Source organism: Mustela erminea, chromosome 11, assembly GCF_009829155.1.
Source record: "Mustela erminea isolate mMusErm1 chromosome 11, mMusErm1.Pri, whole genome shotgun sequence".
Classification (NCBI taxonomy): domain Eukaryota; kingdom Metazoa; phylum Chordata; class Mammalia; order Carnivora; family Mustelidae; genus Mustela; species Mustela erminea.
The window spans coordinates 31,951,888-31,968,394 of record NC_045624.1 but is presented as its reverse complement, the minus strand read 5'-3'; the positions used below and the strand labels follow the sequence as shown (position 1 = coordinate 31,968,394).

Genomic DNA, 16,507 nt, shown 5'->3' with positions numbered 1-16,507 from the left:
GAAAATCCCTAAGCCAGAACCTTGCCTCGTACAGAGAAGCTGAGAAGGGAGAAGGGAGAGAAGAAAGTGGTTCTAGGAGCTCATTCTACTGGGAGCCTAGGCTCACATTCCTGAAAACCAACAGGTCACACAACTTCAACTTTCACTAAGGCACAGGAAGAAGACAGCCCTCCTTCCCCTCCAGAGTAAGCCTCAGGCTTCCTTTGGAGCCACGGGGAGAGAGGAACACATGACAAAGAAAAAATGAAAGTCTCAGATTCACAAGATCCCACCTCTTCTGAATTGTACCGTGTGGCTACTTCTACAAAGGTCAGTCCCAGATACCAACTGAGAGTTAATGGAAACAATTTTTGTAAAGGGCCTAGGCAAATCCATTTATTTAAAAAAGCTTTCCAAATTAAGGCAACAAGCAAAATGAATGTTTGTTAAAGTTTTATACTTTCAATATTAGTTTTAGATTAGAAAGAGATCACACAGAGACACCACGTGTCACAGGGACTGGGCAGTCCTAGCTGAATCACTCACTAGCCTTGTGGCCCTGAGCATAGTATGTGACCTCTGCTTTGATTTCCTCATCCATAAAATGGATGATGCTATCTACCTCATAGGGATGTTTTGAGGAATAAGTAAGACATGTACAAGCATCTGGAATACGGTCTCACACGTAGTAAGGATTAGACAAACACAAAGCATTATGGTTATTCACGGTCTAGAATTTGCTACTCTCCTGATAAACATATTCTTCTTCCCTTTAATAACAGAACTAGTTTTAGCTGGGTGCATGCTGCCCAGCAAAAGACCCCCTAACCCAACAAGGTGTGAACCTGTGTCTCAATTCTGGTTCGTGGGCTATGGGTAGAAATGGTGTGTGGGACTCTTCAGAAAGGAAGAGTCTTGCCTTCCAGGCTCTCTTCCCTCAGGCTAGAACCTGGTGACTCTCTTTGGCCAAACCCACATATGTAATACCCCAGGTCAGAGTGGCTGGGTGAGGGAGAAGGTGCTGACACCCTGCCGGGGTCACCCTGCCCCACGTCCCCCAGCAGGCTCTTTCACCTGCTGAGATTTTTCTGTTTGAAAAAATAAACTTCTATACTGCTTAAACTATAACCGTTTGGTTTCTGTTGAAGTGGCCAAATCAACATTAACTAATGCCAGCATATTTAACTTAGTTTTAAATTATAGAAGTTTACAGTAAAGCATCTATAACCATTCTCTTTCATATTGATAACCAGTGACTTGATGTCAAGTTCATATTGGGGAAAGACAATCTCCTCCTGCTGCAACTGTAACACGTCACAGGTAAGAGGTATAGGTAGTCGGCAGTGAGCACGTGGATGACTGGGACAGAAAACCAGAATTAAGTGACCAGGAGTCTTATAGGGAAAGGGCTACTAGGGAAGGTCACAGAGTTAGGGCACAGGGTGAGTGGGGGCTCACACTCCTTCAAACATGAAAACGAGCCAAACAGTATACGCCAGCATCAGAGATGGGAGTCTAAGATTCCACTTGGCGGCATCCACCTACCAGCCTGAGGTAGTTCTGTAGCATCTGAAGAGGGATCATTGATGTGTAAGTCACACTGCTGAGGCAGCCTTCTTGAGGACCTAGAAGAAAACAATACATAGAAGGAAAATTGGTTCTTTTTTTTTTTTTTTTTTTTTTTTTGGAGAAGTAGAGAGAAAGAGAGAGAGAAAGGAGGGGGAGAGGGAGAGAGAGACAGAAAATCTCAAACAGCCTCCACACCCAGTGTGAGCCCAACATGGGGCTCGATCCCACAACCCCAAGATCATGACCAGAGCCCAAATCAAGAGCCAGACGCTGAATCAATGGAGCCACCCAGGCACCCCGGTTCTTCCTTACTAAATATAAATGATCAAAATACAATAATGTTTGCTTGTTTGTTGAATTATGTAGGCAGAGCTGACACCTGGCCAACAGGTACCTCTGTCTCTTTACCACTGTGAAAACACTGTCACACGTTGAACTGGCTGGTGAATGACCCCTGCTCCTGGCCTCTCCAGACCTCCCCAGCTGCCCTCCCTTCCCCTGAGAAGCCCGCTCATCTCCTGTCAACCACAGCCAGGGCCGGAGGTCCTAGCTCAAATACTATGGCTAGTAACTACTCTGATCACTGGTTTCAGTATTTTCTTATTTACAAGCAAGTGTTATCAGAGGCAATCCCAACCCTCTGAAAGTTCTAGACCGGGACAGCATGAACACAGCTCTGCGGGTCATCCTTTACGCTCTTGCCCAAACTATCTCCTTCATTTCCCTCCCAAGTTCTGCTGCCCTCTCGATACAGTGCTTGAGCCTGAAGGAATCTCCCGGTAGAGTCTCACGCTTTTTTTTTTCTCACTTCAGTACGTAGTTCAAACAATGGAATCCAACTTTATTAGTTGGAACTTTACTAACTGAACTTTTAAAGACTCCATTCTCCACTGTGGGCAATATATGATGAAATCCCTTTTAGAGTTAAGGGCTGAGAAATTGAGGATTCTTGTAACACGGGTTATCCGACGTTAGACAAGGAAATTAATCTTTCTGAGCCTAATTTCTTCGTTAATAAAATGAGGGTAAACAGAAATATGTATCTCCTTAGGTTGTTATAAGGATGAAATGAACTTATACTTGCAGTGTGCTGTAAACCACAGGGCCTAGCACATAACAGGTGCTCCCTGAACATTACCTCATACGATTATAATCATCGTATGAATCATACAGTGGACCTGACAGTAATGGAAGGCATTTCTTTTTACCACATTCTCTGTCACTCTCTTAGCACCTTAGGTTTAACCTCTGGTTTGCTCTTAGTGAGAGAGGGAGCAGAATCTCAGCGGGGCACCTGGGTGGTTCATTTGGTTAAGCATCCAACTCTTGATTTCGGCCAAGGTCATGATCTCAGGGTCAGGGTCCAGAGATCCAGTCCCATCAGCTTGCCCCCCGTCCCTCTGTTCCTCCCACTCTCTCCTTTCCCAACTCTCTCTCTTAAACAAATAAAATCTTGAAAAAAAAAAAAAAAAAAGGAATTGCAGCAATCAATGATCAGGATGAATATCACCACAGGTGTGAGAAACATGGCTTTCTTTCTTCTCCTTAATCAAATGTTTCAAAAAACATCTAATGACTTAGCAAAGGGAGTCATACATGCATTGCTAGACAATGCAGGGCAGAAACGTGCTGATGTAAGAACCAGCACTGCGAGACAATCATGAAGCCAAACGCTGGTGTCCACATTCCCCCAGTCTGGACCATCCTTACCTGATAAAAACACAGTGACTTGCTCTGCTTTATTTTTCTTCATAAAGTCCCATGGGGACTGGGAGAAGCTCTGACCTGTTGACCATGGCACATTTCCTAGTTCGAAAAAATCAAACAAAATGTCAAAGAAGCTTAAAAGTAATTTTTCTTATAAGGGGCAACGTGCAATCTGTGTGAGAACTCTAACGAATCCAGAGCTTCAACTGTCAGAGCCACGCACAGAATAGGTCAAGGGTCCCAGGGGTGAACTCCCAAACACGTCTATCGAAGGTCAAAAGGAGGGCCCTCCACCTACAGGCTTCTCCAGGGTTGTCTCCAGGAGTAAGGGAGAAAACTGGGGAGCAAAAATACAACTAAATACTTCTACAGTTAAGTTTTCAGGAACAAAGCTGATAATGACTTTTCACGACCTTTGCTGTACCTGCGTCACAAGGTCCAAGCAGTCTGGATGAGGTAACAGGTCCTTTCTGATCTACTCCCTTCCCAACCAATTTTTAGATTCCAGAAAAAAAAAAAGTAACTTCAGGAGCTGAGAATATAGCAAGCCACCCCATGGTCTGGGCCCTCTGCTCACTCTTGCTCAGAAAGGGTCCCACGTCACAGGGGTCAGGCTCTAGGGAGGGATGCGTAGGAGGTACATGTTCCATTCCTTCCCTTCCGCAGATCTTAAATCCTTAAATATTCCTACCATGTATGCATGCCCTACCTATAACTCACTGGGGTCCCTTTAACCTACTTGGGTTATCAATAGAGTCAAGTCACTTATATATATATACACATTATTAACTCTTACCATAGTTGCTAACTTTCAAGCAGCTACAGCCAGACGCTATGCTAAGCCCTTTACCCACAGAAGAACTCAATCATCTTTAGATCTGAAACCACCAGGGCTCCCCACTTGTCAGTGACAAGCATGAACACTGGAACCATGAGGCCTTATTTTCCACTGCTCACAGAGCTAAATCTCTCTGATGGCGGTAAATATCCATTTGCTTACGCTTGTTCCCAGATTAGCTGCAAGAGGGCCGATGATGAAAGGCCATTTTCTTCCAAACAAGTCTGTGCTGACTTCATTTATTAGACCTCTGGGCATAACCACACCTTGAATAACAGTTCATTGTGTGGGCAAAATGGGTTACTGAGAATCATTTATGACATATTGTCCTGATGTAATTACTTAACTACACAGTAATTCTTCTGTAATAATTATTTTAATGATTTTGCCATAGATTCATAAAATTAAGTTGCCATGAATAATCTGCCTCAAAAACTACTGAAACACATTTTTTTAATAAAGATTTTACTTATTTATTTGACAGAGATCACAAGTAGGCAGAGAGGCAGGCAGAGAGAGAGAGGGAAGCAGGCTCCTTGCTGAGCAGAGAGCCTGATGCATGGCTCGATCCCAGGAGTCTGGGATCATGACCTGAGCTGAAGACAGAGGCTTAACCCACTGAGCCACCCGGGTGCCCCTGAAATATATGTATTTTTAAAGTGACTTAGCATACATAAGTTAACAGAATAAAACACTTTCTGATCTAATAAGAGAATATATTAAAAGCATGGCGAAAATCACACTTTTTCTCAACCTTGACTATTCTTTTGCAACTTACTGCTGCTGAAAATATGCAGCTCTTCCTACCAGAGATTTGAATCCTGCCTCTTTTACTTCTTTGCTCTGTGATCTCAGATGGGTCATCTTGTAACTAATTTACTTATTTGTAAAATGAGCCTGTTTTAAGGACTTGTTGAGGTGCTGTGTATACAGCTCCCAACACAGATCTGAAATAATAGCAGGTTCCCCAAAGATGCTAGTTCTGCTGGCTCAACATGAAACACAATAACCAGGGACTTTTAGAGAGCACTTACTATGCTCAGCAGAAAACAAATCTTACCCCCTTTTTATTTTTCTAAATATTTTATTTATTTTAGAGAGAGGGGGAGAGAGAGCAAGGGAGCAGGGGGTGAGCAGAGGGAAGCACGGGGAGGGAGAAAGAATCCCAAACAGACTCCGTGCTGAGCGTAGAACCCAATGTGGGGCTTGATCTCACAACCCTGAGATCATGACCTGAGCTGAAACCAAGAGTCAGTCGCTTAAGTGACTGAGCCGCCCAGAAGCCCCAACAAATCTTATCTTTTTAAGTTTTTTGGAGTCTGCTTCATAGTGCCTATCAAACAGAAATAACCAGTTATCACCATGACTCATCCCATGTGGGAGCTCTGATTATATCTTCAACGGAGAGTGCTTCCTCCAACTCTAGATGTCACAGGGCTCCTGTCCCGGAGGTTAGCTGTTACTACACTACGAGCATCCCCAGCACAGCCCAAGTACAAATCTGGAGCTGCGTTTAGAGCTCGTCCATCGGTCCGCAGCTGCAATGTGGTTAGCTTCTTGCATTTATCAGAATAGCAAGTGCAATCACAAAGCCTCATCAAGGCCTTTCTTGTTCTTTACTTGAAGTATTATTGGAAGCATAAAAGCATTTTTTATACTCACAAGGCAACATTATATAATGGTTGCATTGTGAATACCCAAGTTTCTCGGCACCAGCAGCTATCACAAGTGAGCTGTGAATGTATTTAGTCAATGAACTAAGTATCAGGTTATGGAGCCCATAAACATACATAAGCCCAGAAATGTAACTTTCTCTTCATCACAGGATGGCTGGTACCTAGCATGACGGATCGCACACTGCTCATACTGAGGCCAATGCAGGAGTCAGTGGTGTTATTAAATGTCCCATCTTCCAGACTCCGCCATCCATCAGATGAGATTGCTTGGAAATGATTTGTCAGAGCTTGACTCACTGCTTTTGAAAAATCTTCCCATGATGTCTGTTTGCGGATATTTAAAGCACATATTGTGTTTTCGCATTCAAAGTCATCTGAACCATAGTTGCCTGGTGGAATCTCACCCCCTGAAATCCTTACAGGTATTTTAAGAGCATCTGTTGGAAGAATAGAAGAATTAGGGGGGGGAAATCTTGATAGGAAAACCCAGCAAAACTCTTATATAAAAGAGGCAGATACAAACATTTCAAAAACAAAGCAAAGGTTAACTATAATATTTCTTGAGATACAATTAACTGAGTGTTCTTCTACTGCAGTAAACTGGGGTCTCCCAAACTCCACAGTTTCTTTGGACCCATGTTATTTGTTTATTGTTCCTTGTATCTTTGGCCTTTTGTAGTTCATTGGCAAGACTCTAAAAAAACAAACAAACAAAAAAAAACACAAAAAAACTGGGAAAACAGGAGTGTTCTCTTGACCCTGAATTCCCTACATTGCCCTTTCTCCCCACCTTCATTGATATCTTCATGAATCAGGCAGGTCACTGTTGTTGCAGAGGTCGCTGACAGTGGCTTCACACTCCTGCAGACCTCGGTCTGAGCCTCAGGGCCAGCCTCCTCCCAGCCACGTGTACTTGGTAAATTACCTTCATCTCCCTATATCCCAGTTCCTTCTACAAAATGTTAGGACTTTGCTGTTAAATTGTTATAAAGACAAAAGGAACTCATGTTTGAAATGAATTTGACACCCTGTCAGTTACATGGTAAATGCTAGTATTTAATATATAATGAACAGTGCAGGAGAAGCTTCTTAAGTCATCATTCCAATCTCTCTGTGACACCAGCTGACTGAGGCCCTACCAAGGTGGGCAGTCTCCAATGCAATTCCATTCTCATGAACTGAATTATGCGCTCACCAATGGTCACTTGTGTTTATTCTCTAATCTTTTATGTCTATTGAACTCATTACTATAATTGGTAAATTAAATATTCCATAAACTGATGAAATGACTTCCTGGTCCTATAAAAATGAAGTTGGACACTTTAGAGATCACGGAACAGAGGAGGTATTTTAAAAAGTCATCTAATGGGGTATAGAGGAGACAACTACATAAAATTAGAAAAAAAAAATCTTTAGACAGATAGTGCTTTTAGTTTGTTTTATAAGTATGTTTAAGTCCTCAAACACTAGAGATCATAGATGAGACATGAGAGAGGTGGTTTTCCGATAAGAATATGTGGAACTTCAGTCAGAAAAACCATACTAAAGACCTTCACCTGAAAATTAATGAAAGAAGTATCTGCAGGATTAAAATCAAAATATAATGTTAAAAAGTCTATTTTTATGATTCTCTCCTTAAATTGTTTTTTTCTCTTAACCAATTACTAGATTATTTTTCCAACTATCACTAATTCTCAGTTCTCACCTTGTCAACAGCTTCTGACACAACTGACCCCTCTCTGTTCTCTGATCCACTCCCACAGGATTCTCTCCTGCCTCAACGGTCACTCTGTAATGAGTCTCTGCTGGTCCCTCCACATTTTCCAGATTTCTTAACCATAGTGTTCCAAGGCTCCTTTCTAGTACTTTTTCTGTGTGTGTTCACTTCCTTAGTGATCTCATCCAGTCCCATGACTTTAAATACCATCTATAAACTGCAGACTCTCAGATTTACGTATCCAACTCATACTCATCTCCGGAATCCCTGCTGACTTGGCATCTCCACACAGATCCCCAAACAGATATCTCAGATTCATACTTCTAAACCGGAACTCCAGATCTTCATTAGCAAAATCTGCTCTAGCCACGGCCCTCCTGTTGACAGGTGATGGCCACTCCACCCTGCCAGCTGTTGAGGCTGAATCACTGGGGGTGATACATGAAGCCCCCACCCCTCTGTTATACTTCAGATTCAGTCCCTTAGGAAATTCTGGGGCTCTACCTTCAGCTGCATCCAGAACCCAACCACTTCTCACCACCTCATCCGTGACAATCCTAGACTGAGCTGTCACTATGGTCTCTTGCTGCAACACATCAAGGGCCCAACAAGTCTCCCTGACTTCAGTCCTGGGACTTCCTACAATTATTCTCAACAAAGCAGCCACAGAAACTATGAAAATGTACAGCGGATCCCGTCACTCGGAAGCTCAGACATTGAAAGGGTTATCTTACCATGGCCTACAGATTCCAACCACATCAGGCCACCCCCTCATCCCATCTTATAACTTCTCTGCCCTCGCTCATTCCAACCCAGCACTCTGCCTTCTTTACGGCTCCTCAGACACAACAGGTCTGCTCCTGCTTGAGGGCTTCTGTCCACTTGATGATGTCCTGCCCAGAAATCTCTTACCTGAGAGGTCCTTCAATGGTTGTTTCAGTGTCTTACCAATGAGGTGACTTTGACCATCACTTTAAAAACTGAAACCCATCCTCACACTCCCAATCCTCCTGAGTCTTTTCCACAGCACAAGTTACCGTCTCAGATACCATGCAATAAATTATGTTTATTGTTCGTTTTCTGTCTCAGTGTTAAAATGTAAGCTGACATACTGATACAGCTGACTGACTGGGTAGATTGAATGATAATCTTGATATGAGAAGTTGTAATATTTTCTATGATCTGAAACTCCATATTCCATAAACCCACAAGTGAACCTTTTAGAACACGGGCTGAGGAACATATTCTTAGAGCTGGAAGAGGCCCAAAAGTGCATCAATTAACTTCATAGGCAGGTCAGCAAGCAAGCATTGAGAGGTAACTCTCTTACATTTATATGATCAGCTAACGGCAAAGTACCCAGCCATGATTCTTCATACCCTATTTGTCTCATGTCTTAGAGAGACAAAGTCTAAGTCCAGAAGAAAAGAGCAATAATTATTTCAATACTATCTGAGGTCATTAAAATACAAAGAAGACCTAGCATTTCTTGAATAGCAACTAATTCTCTAAAAAGTCATTCTGCATGGAAAATATAATTACCACATTGATAATCAATAAAATAGAATTATCACATTGGTAATCAGTAAAATGTTTTTGTAGTTGTTAGGGCTCAAAGAAAGCTAAGAAGTGAATGAGCAAACCGTAGCTGTGTGAGTATCCTCCCGTGGTGCCAGCAGCCCCAGCAGGAGGAGGAAGGGTGAACAAAGCTGCGAATGGCACTCACTCAGATTCTCCAGCAGGTGCTTGCAGTCATCAGTGGCGACATCGTGCGCGGTCCGATTGCACTTATCTCTCCTTTCTGGCTCAAGCCCTCTGTGCTTACACAAGATTTCTAGGCAGTCCTGTAAAGGCAAAGGCTCTATTACCTCACATCCAAATGAATAAACTCAAATGAAAAATTCAAGGGAAAAGTCATTCGCCTGGAACGAAGAATTCAGAAATTCTTAGCTAGAAATTGTATTTCAATTCCAGCAACCCAAATACATTCATCTAAACACAGGCTCAAAATGGAAAGCAAGGAGGGCTTCATTCAAATGTGATCCACAGAACAGCCTTTCTCAAGAGGAAAAAAAGCTTACTAATCACTCATGTTGCGGAGTGAAATTAAGAAGAAAATTGACTTCAGCAGGCAGTATCCTTTTATGGTAATTTGACAATATAAAGCAAACAGACTTTTGCTACAACTGGTGCTCTGGGCTATTTTCTAGACGAACTGTTTTCCTGGTCACGTAAGTGCAGGGTTCCAATTTTAACAATTCTGAGTCCCCGCCACAAGCACATTTATATTTGCGATCTTACGCTGTCCTATTTTTATTTGAAAAATATGAACACCATGCTGAGTTTTTAGAAAAAATTTCCCAATAGATACTGAAGAGATGTGTCCTCTCTTTCTCAGCTCTGTCTTCTTCTATGTTGCTTCAGGAAATCCCCACCAAAAAGTGTCAGGAACCTATGATATGGAACCTCTAAATTCTCCAAGACTTTTCATAACCAAGTAGAAGTAAGACAATATATGTGCAAACGTTTTCAAGTAAGTAATTGCATGATAGGATAGAGCATCACGATATTGGCCAAGGACCTCTGCTATACCAACTTTGAATACTTGATGACTTGTTTACTGATTTCCCACCAGAATAAGCACAGAACTGAATAGACCAGAAACCATAAAAAGGAACTAACAATTAAACAAGCAACATCCTTTCCATCTCTCCCTTAAACACACACACACACACACACACACACACACACACGGCTTCTCAATCACCCAGCTCTTCTCTTTCCCCCACAGATAACTACTGTGATGATTCCTAGTAACAGTTGCTGGTTTACCCGTTTATCAACTTAATATAAGTGAATCATACTGAAATTTCACTTTCATATTTGGCCTCTTTTCATTCAACATAATGTCCATAAAATTCATCCCCATGTTGAAGCTAATCATAGTTTCTTCTTTTTTTTTTTTTAAAAAAAAAAGTACTGTGTGGTCTTCCATGTGTGGTTTTGTAAATACATCATCACTTACTTATCTATTCTCTTGTTAATGGACATCAGGATTTACTATCAATGTGCCAGTACACATCCTTTGATGGACACATGTACACATTTCCGTTGGATGTTGTGTTCAGAGCTGACCTGCTGGGTCGCAGCTAAGCATATGTTGTTCTAGGTCAGTATATACTGCAAAGAGCTTTCTAGAAGTGGCTATACCAATTTCCACTCCCACCAGGAGTACATGAGTTCCAGTTGCTTCATATTGCCCTCCAAAACAGACTTTAATATGTGTGTTCATAAAGAAGTACAGGAAACCCCTAAGGGTCAAAAAGAAAGTAAGCAAGCAAAAACCACCCAATTAAATGAAATCTGAACAGGAAGCCAGTGCTGGTGTGAGGGCCAAGCGGATGTAGGGAATCTTTTCAGATGCTGCGGGGATGAGAGACTAGGTCTTCAGAGCCCCAAAATGGAGGAGCTGAACCAGAGGTTTGCCTGAAAAGGGAACTGGCTGGAACACTGGTTTCTCACTGCCCTTGCTCAGATTGGAGGGATCTCCTCTAACAGCTATAATCAAAGTCTGTTTGCTTTTGTAGATAGGTCTGGGGTTCAAATTCAGAAACTCTCTAAGCCAAGAAATAAACTGAAAACAAAGTCAAATATATAAATAACAGTTCTTATCCAACTGTTTTGACTAATTGGTATAATACCAATAAATGCATTAGATAGTAGATAAGAACTTCAGAAACGCTGATTTAGAAATGAACACTAATGGGGAATTAACCAGAATGCAATTGAACACTAAACTCAGTGACTTCCCAAAGAAGAGATAAAAATAATACCTTTATTATGCAAGTTAGTATACTTGCAGCAAAAGCAGAAAAGCCAAAACAGACCTGGATCCTAATTCTGCCAATGTAAATGATTTTATCTATGACATTTGCTAAATCATTTAACATTTTTGTTTCAGTTTCCTTATCTTTGTTTAAGTATCTGTACTTTCAGAGTTGTTATGTGACTTAAAAGATGCATTAAAAGGGGCACCTGGGTGGCTAAGTGGGTTAAAGCCTCTGCCTTCAGCTCAAGTCATGATCTTGGGGTCCTGGGATCAGCCCTGCATCAGGTTCTCTGCTCAGCAGGAAGCCTGCTTCCCCGCCTACTTGTGATCTCTCTGTCAAATAAATAAATAAAATCTTGAAGAAAAAAAAAAAAGATGCATTAAAAGTTCATTCTCAGCATGTACTAAGCTCTCAATATTTATTAGCTGTTATTATCATAATCAACATAATCACCAATTAGAAAATAGCCCAAATATTCAATTAGTTGGTGAGGAATTATAGCACATCGACCAATGTCAATGATCTCAATATAATTCTAGGTGATGTTACTTCAAATTAGAAACAGAAATGATAAAAGATCCAACCCAAATCTGCAAGATTTTTTCACCTCTGACCTTCAAAGTATACAATTTTTATTATTCTCAGGTAGGTCAGTGGGCAATAATATAAGCAAAGACTTTCTCTATAAGGAAGCAAGCAATGTCGGTCCCAGGAGGCTAGCAGGGTGACGTGTATCCATGCTACAAGTGTGAATTCCACACCGTGCCGGGCTCCACGGGGAAGAGGAAGAAGGTGAAAACCTCCACCCAACTGACACCAACAAGCGTGGCGACAGCTATCTGAGTGCCCACTAAGTGCCAGGCACAGTTCTAACACTTTACAAGTGTTCAGCGTTCATGAACCCCCACAACTTTAAGAGATATTAAGCACTCTGCCAGGTCCTGCTAGAACTGAGGGTTGTGACGATGAGCAAGACCACAGTCCTGCTTCTCAGGGAGGAATGTGACGTGTAGTAGAGACACGGGCAAAATGCACTCAAGTGATGGCCAAAGGTGCACTAGGTGGAAGAGAAAGGAAAGGTGGAGAAAGGAACCTAAGCTCTCTCCTTTATGGGTAGGATATGTGAAGAGGGTAAATGCCGCGATGCCAGCCCCTGCTTCTGGAAATGTATGTTCAACATGGGTGTCCAGCCAGGGTGTCCTACCCAAGTGACACAAAGCAAGAGATCTGGACAAGTGGGTTTAAACCAAAGTCCTATTCACTGTGCTCCAGATACATTTGCTGCAACAGAGACTTGAAAAGCAGAGGTTTTAAGCTTAAGCTTTCATTTCCACTCACATTCCACTCACCAGAACTTAGGTAGGTGACTTTATTAGCTGCCAAGGAGTCTAGAGAATGTGATCTTTATATTGGGTGGTCATAGGCCCAGAACTCTGCAGAATCCCTTACTACAGAGGAAGCAGGGAAGAGATGTTGAAGGTCAGAGACACACCTCTGCCATGGTCCTTTAAGGAGAGCTGAGAAGCAAGGTAGAAGGGCCAGGGAGACTAAGTAGAAACCCCAAGTCCAAGGAGCTAGATATAAGATCAAGAGCAGGTCAGCGAGCCGAGAGTCTAAAACTGGGCAGAGGGAGAGAGAATGAAAGCAGTCCACAAATGCACAGGGCGAACACCCCAGGGGTGTGGGTGTGCCCACGGACTTGCAGCGCAGGGAGATGGAGGCTGTTAAGATGAGAAATAATGGCATAAGCAACAGGGTAGATTTAGGGGGGAATGGCCAAAGACAAAGACAGCTGGAGTTGGCTGTGAAGTTCTAAGGTCGGCATGGAGATAAGTTTTCTGCAGGCATGAGGATATATTCAGGAAGCAAAGTGTCATGATAAGTTTGATTCTGAAAAGCAACTGGTACGTTTGGAAGGTGTCCTGAAGGAAGATGAAACGAAGGAGCTCAGTTCGGAAGAAGAGCATTAACAGTCCACTCGCTTACCAGTTCAGCAAACAGCACTCGCAGGCCAGAGACTCTGCTGGACACGGCACATACAAAAATGGAAAAGTGATCTTTTTTGGAGAAGATGGAGAGAGAGACAGGCATGCAAACAATTAAAGTAGAAGCACTCTAAGTGAAGTGTGGAGAGGTGCCCTGGGAACACCTCACTTTTGGAAGCCAAGACTTAAGCTAAGATGTTTTCCAGGCAAGGAAGGGTCAGGAGAGGAGAAGAGGCCATTTGAGGTAATGGGAACAGCAGACACAAAGACAGGGAGGGGGGAGCGAGCACAGGGTGTTGGCGCAGCAGCCAGCAGTGCCTGCTTAGAGCGCAGAAGGCGTTAGGGGAGGAGACAGGAAGTGGGCCTATGGAGGTAAACTGAGTCCAGAGCAGGAAGGGACTTGTCTGTCACCATATAGGCCTGGCACTTATTCTAGACATGACAGACCCCTGGAAAGATGCTAAGCAGGGAAATTACATGACCAAGTTCCCCGGTCTGAAAGGCCCCTCTCATGGTGGGCTGAGGGGGCGGAGAGACCACAGATGAAGAGCCTGGCAGAACCTGCAGGAATCCAGACAGCAGATGAGGAGGGCTCCCCAGGGGCAGTGCCCACGGGATATGGAGGAGGCAACATAGCCAAACTCTGTATGCGAAGGAATAAAATCTAGAGTTATATTAATCATTTGAACTCGTTAAGTCAGGAGGATGGAGCAAGTAAACACAAATGCCCGGTGATGGTATTGGATTCAGAAGGAACAAGAGATGCAGCAGACCGGCCAAGGGGCAGAAACACAGGGGCCCGAGGACGCAGCCAGGTGGAGCTCTCTGATGGAAGCCAAAGTGAATATGATCGTCAATGGGGTTACCATAATATTCCCCAACTGGTCCACTTTTAAGAGTACAAAGGGGGAAACTGTTAATTACACTGGGGTGACAGGCATAAAGAATGGCTCTATGGGTAAAGGAATTTTGCTGCTCTAGTTTTCAAGGAGATGCCCTATAAACTGTGGCCCTCCTGAATAGTACGTTCTTGGATAGAGTCAGGAAATGGCTAAGTAAAGCTACAGATAACATTTTGGAATCTCTATAGGTTGTACACTGGGGATCAGTAAGATCAGGCAAGGGAAAAAGTACAGAGCGCAAGGAGGAAAAAGATCAAAACCCAGATCCATGAAAGGTGTTAGCGGAAAACAAGGCTCGGGTGAGGAGTGCCACAGGACTCTGGTTGGCTAAGATGAGATCAGAATCCTTTAGGATTCTGTCTGTTAATCCCTGCTGCTCAAATTAAGCAAGGATGCAATGCTCTGCATTGAATATTCTGGAATAATAGCTTTCCCTTTGTTTACTAATGCTGAGTTAGTCTGGCCGTTTCAAAAACAACTTCATAAAAGTTAAGGGGGGGAAAAAAAAGAAATAATCATGGAGAATCTAAAACACAAAACAGATTCCCAAGAACAGATTTCTCCGTATCATGATCAACCTCTTTGCAAAGAGTTGGTCCAACCTCACAGGTATCTTATCCTCTCCCAGCCAATTCCACATGACAAGAAGCTGAGCGACTCCCATCATCTTATTCTCTGCAGTTACGACCCAGGGAGAGGAAATCTAAATCTTGGGTCCCCCTGTGGGCCTATACTTGAGACACATACCCTCATCAGACCACCTAGTCGGGGTGGAGGCCACTGTGCCAGAGGACGAGACTGCCACTCCCTGGCTACAAGATAATTATGTATCAGGGAGACCACAGTCCTAACACAATGCAAGAACGGCCTAAAGATGGTTACAAGAGGGCCACCTCCCGATCAGGGGGCAGTAAGCCTGCCCAGAGATGACTGCCAGGATGCTGGAAAGAAACGTCTGGAAGACGGGTAAAAAAACCAGGTGTGGAGATTGAGGTTTGGGATGCATTACTGCAGAAGCCACAGTTCAAGCTGAAAGATCGGATAAACTCTTAAAAAACAGGACAGCCAGTTGCAAATGGGGCGTGGGAGTTGCTATGATTAAACAAAAAAGAAAAGCCAGAAAAACAAAGAGAAAGCCTGGTCCCTGAAATAGGAGGCGAAGTGAGGATAAGGCAGGGTCTGAAAGCAGAGGAGGGAGTCTGCATGAAATAATCAACACGTTAACCCAGAGAGACTGCGTAAGAGCCTGAGTGAGAGGAAGCCACCAGCTTTGGTCATAGCACATAAACTGGAATTATAGTCTAGTCCTGCAGCCAAAAACACCCACAGTCCTCCGAAATAAAGACTCTCTTTGTACAAGAGCTGCAACAACAGAGATATCAAATTCAGAAAATCTCCCTAATGCTTCTACTGCACTAACCTGGCATGTCAGGGGTCTCATGATTCAACGGGGTTTCACTAAGAAACTCTTCTTCCTATTCACACTGTGATGAAAACAAAGGTTTGCCCTCGATGATAAGTCACAGGCCGGCTTTAGAGAGAGGCACTCCTTTTCCCAAACACTAACTGGTGACTTGCGTACTGGGTTGTGTCCTGGGAGAAAGACCAAGACTCAAGTGGGAGAAGCAGATTTGGGAATCTGATCTTCCATGCACTGATCTTGGGGAATTTGTTACACTTTTCTCTGAGACTTGATTTTTCATCTACAAAATGAGAAGGTTGGTCTCAATAAGCTATATACCTTCGAGCTCTGAGATCACAATTTTTTATTGAAAAACACGTGGAAACAAGTAATGATGTATCGCAGTCTTATGTAGGTCAGACACAGAGATGCTGCTGGGCAGAGAAGAAACACTCATTTTTTTTTTTTTAAGCTCGGCTTGTGGTCAGGGTAGAATTTTTCACCCAGAAAACGATTAACTCAGGATTATAAAAATTTTTTTTCCCCTAGAAAATTAGTCTGAGGAACTTAGTTGTAAATGGATTAGCTCTCTGGAGAACTATGTCAGCCAGGATATGAACCCTGTATTAGGCAAATGACGCAGAAGAACTTTCCAGTACCCTTGACTAGGAAGGAAGGCAGCATGGTACAGGGTGAAGATGATGAAATCAGGCAATCTGGGCTTCATTCCCAACTTCTCTCTATTATTCCCTCCAGGGTTTAAATGTCCTAATCATTAAATGAAGAGGCTAGCCTGGAAGATAAAGTATTCATTCTGGGCCTTAAAAAAAAAAAATCTATTATTTTAATCTATGATTTTAATCAGCAGTGCCAAAGCTGTCAGTCACGATCACTTTTAAAAA

General features: G+C 42.9%; 1 protein-coding gene across 2 annotated transcripts in view; it reads right to left on the bottom strand.

The window, feature by feature from the left end:
* CTTNBP2 (cortactin binding protein 2) overlaps positions 1-16,507 on the bottom strand; it is a 149,642-nt gene that overhangs the window by 39,149 nt on the left and 93,986 nt on the right. For both annotated transcript variants that reach the window (XM_032304690.1, XM_032304691.1), the window contains 4 exons: positions 9,213-9,330; positions 5,931-6,206; positions 3,259-3,354; positions 1,525-1,604 (listed from right to left, as the gene is read on the bottom strand). In XM_032304690.1, coding sequence (XP_032160581.1) covers positions 1,525-1,604; positions 3,259-3,354; positions 5,931-6,206; positions 9,213-9,330 — 570 coding nt within the window. The remainder of the gene's footprint in view (positions 1-1,524; positions 1,605-3,258; positions 3,355-5,930; positions 6,207-9,212; positions 9,331-16,507) is intronic.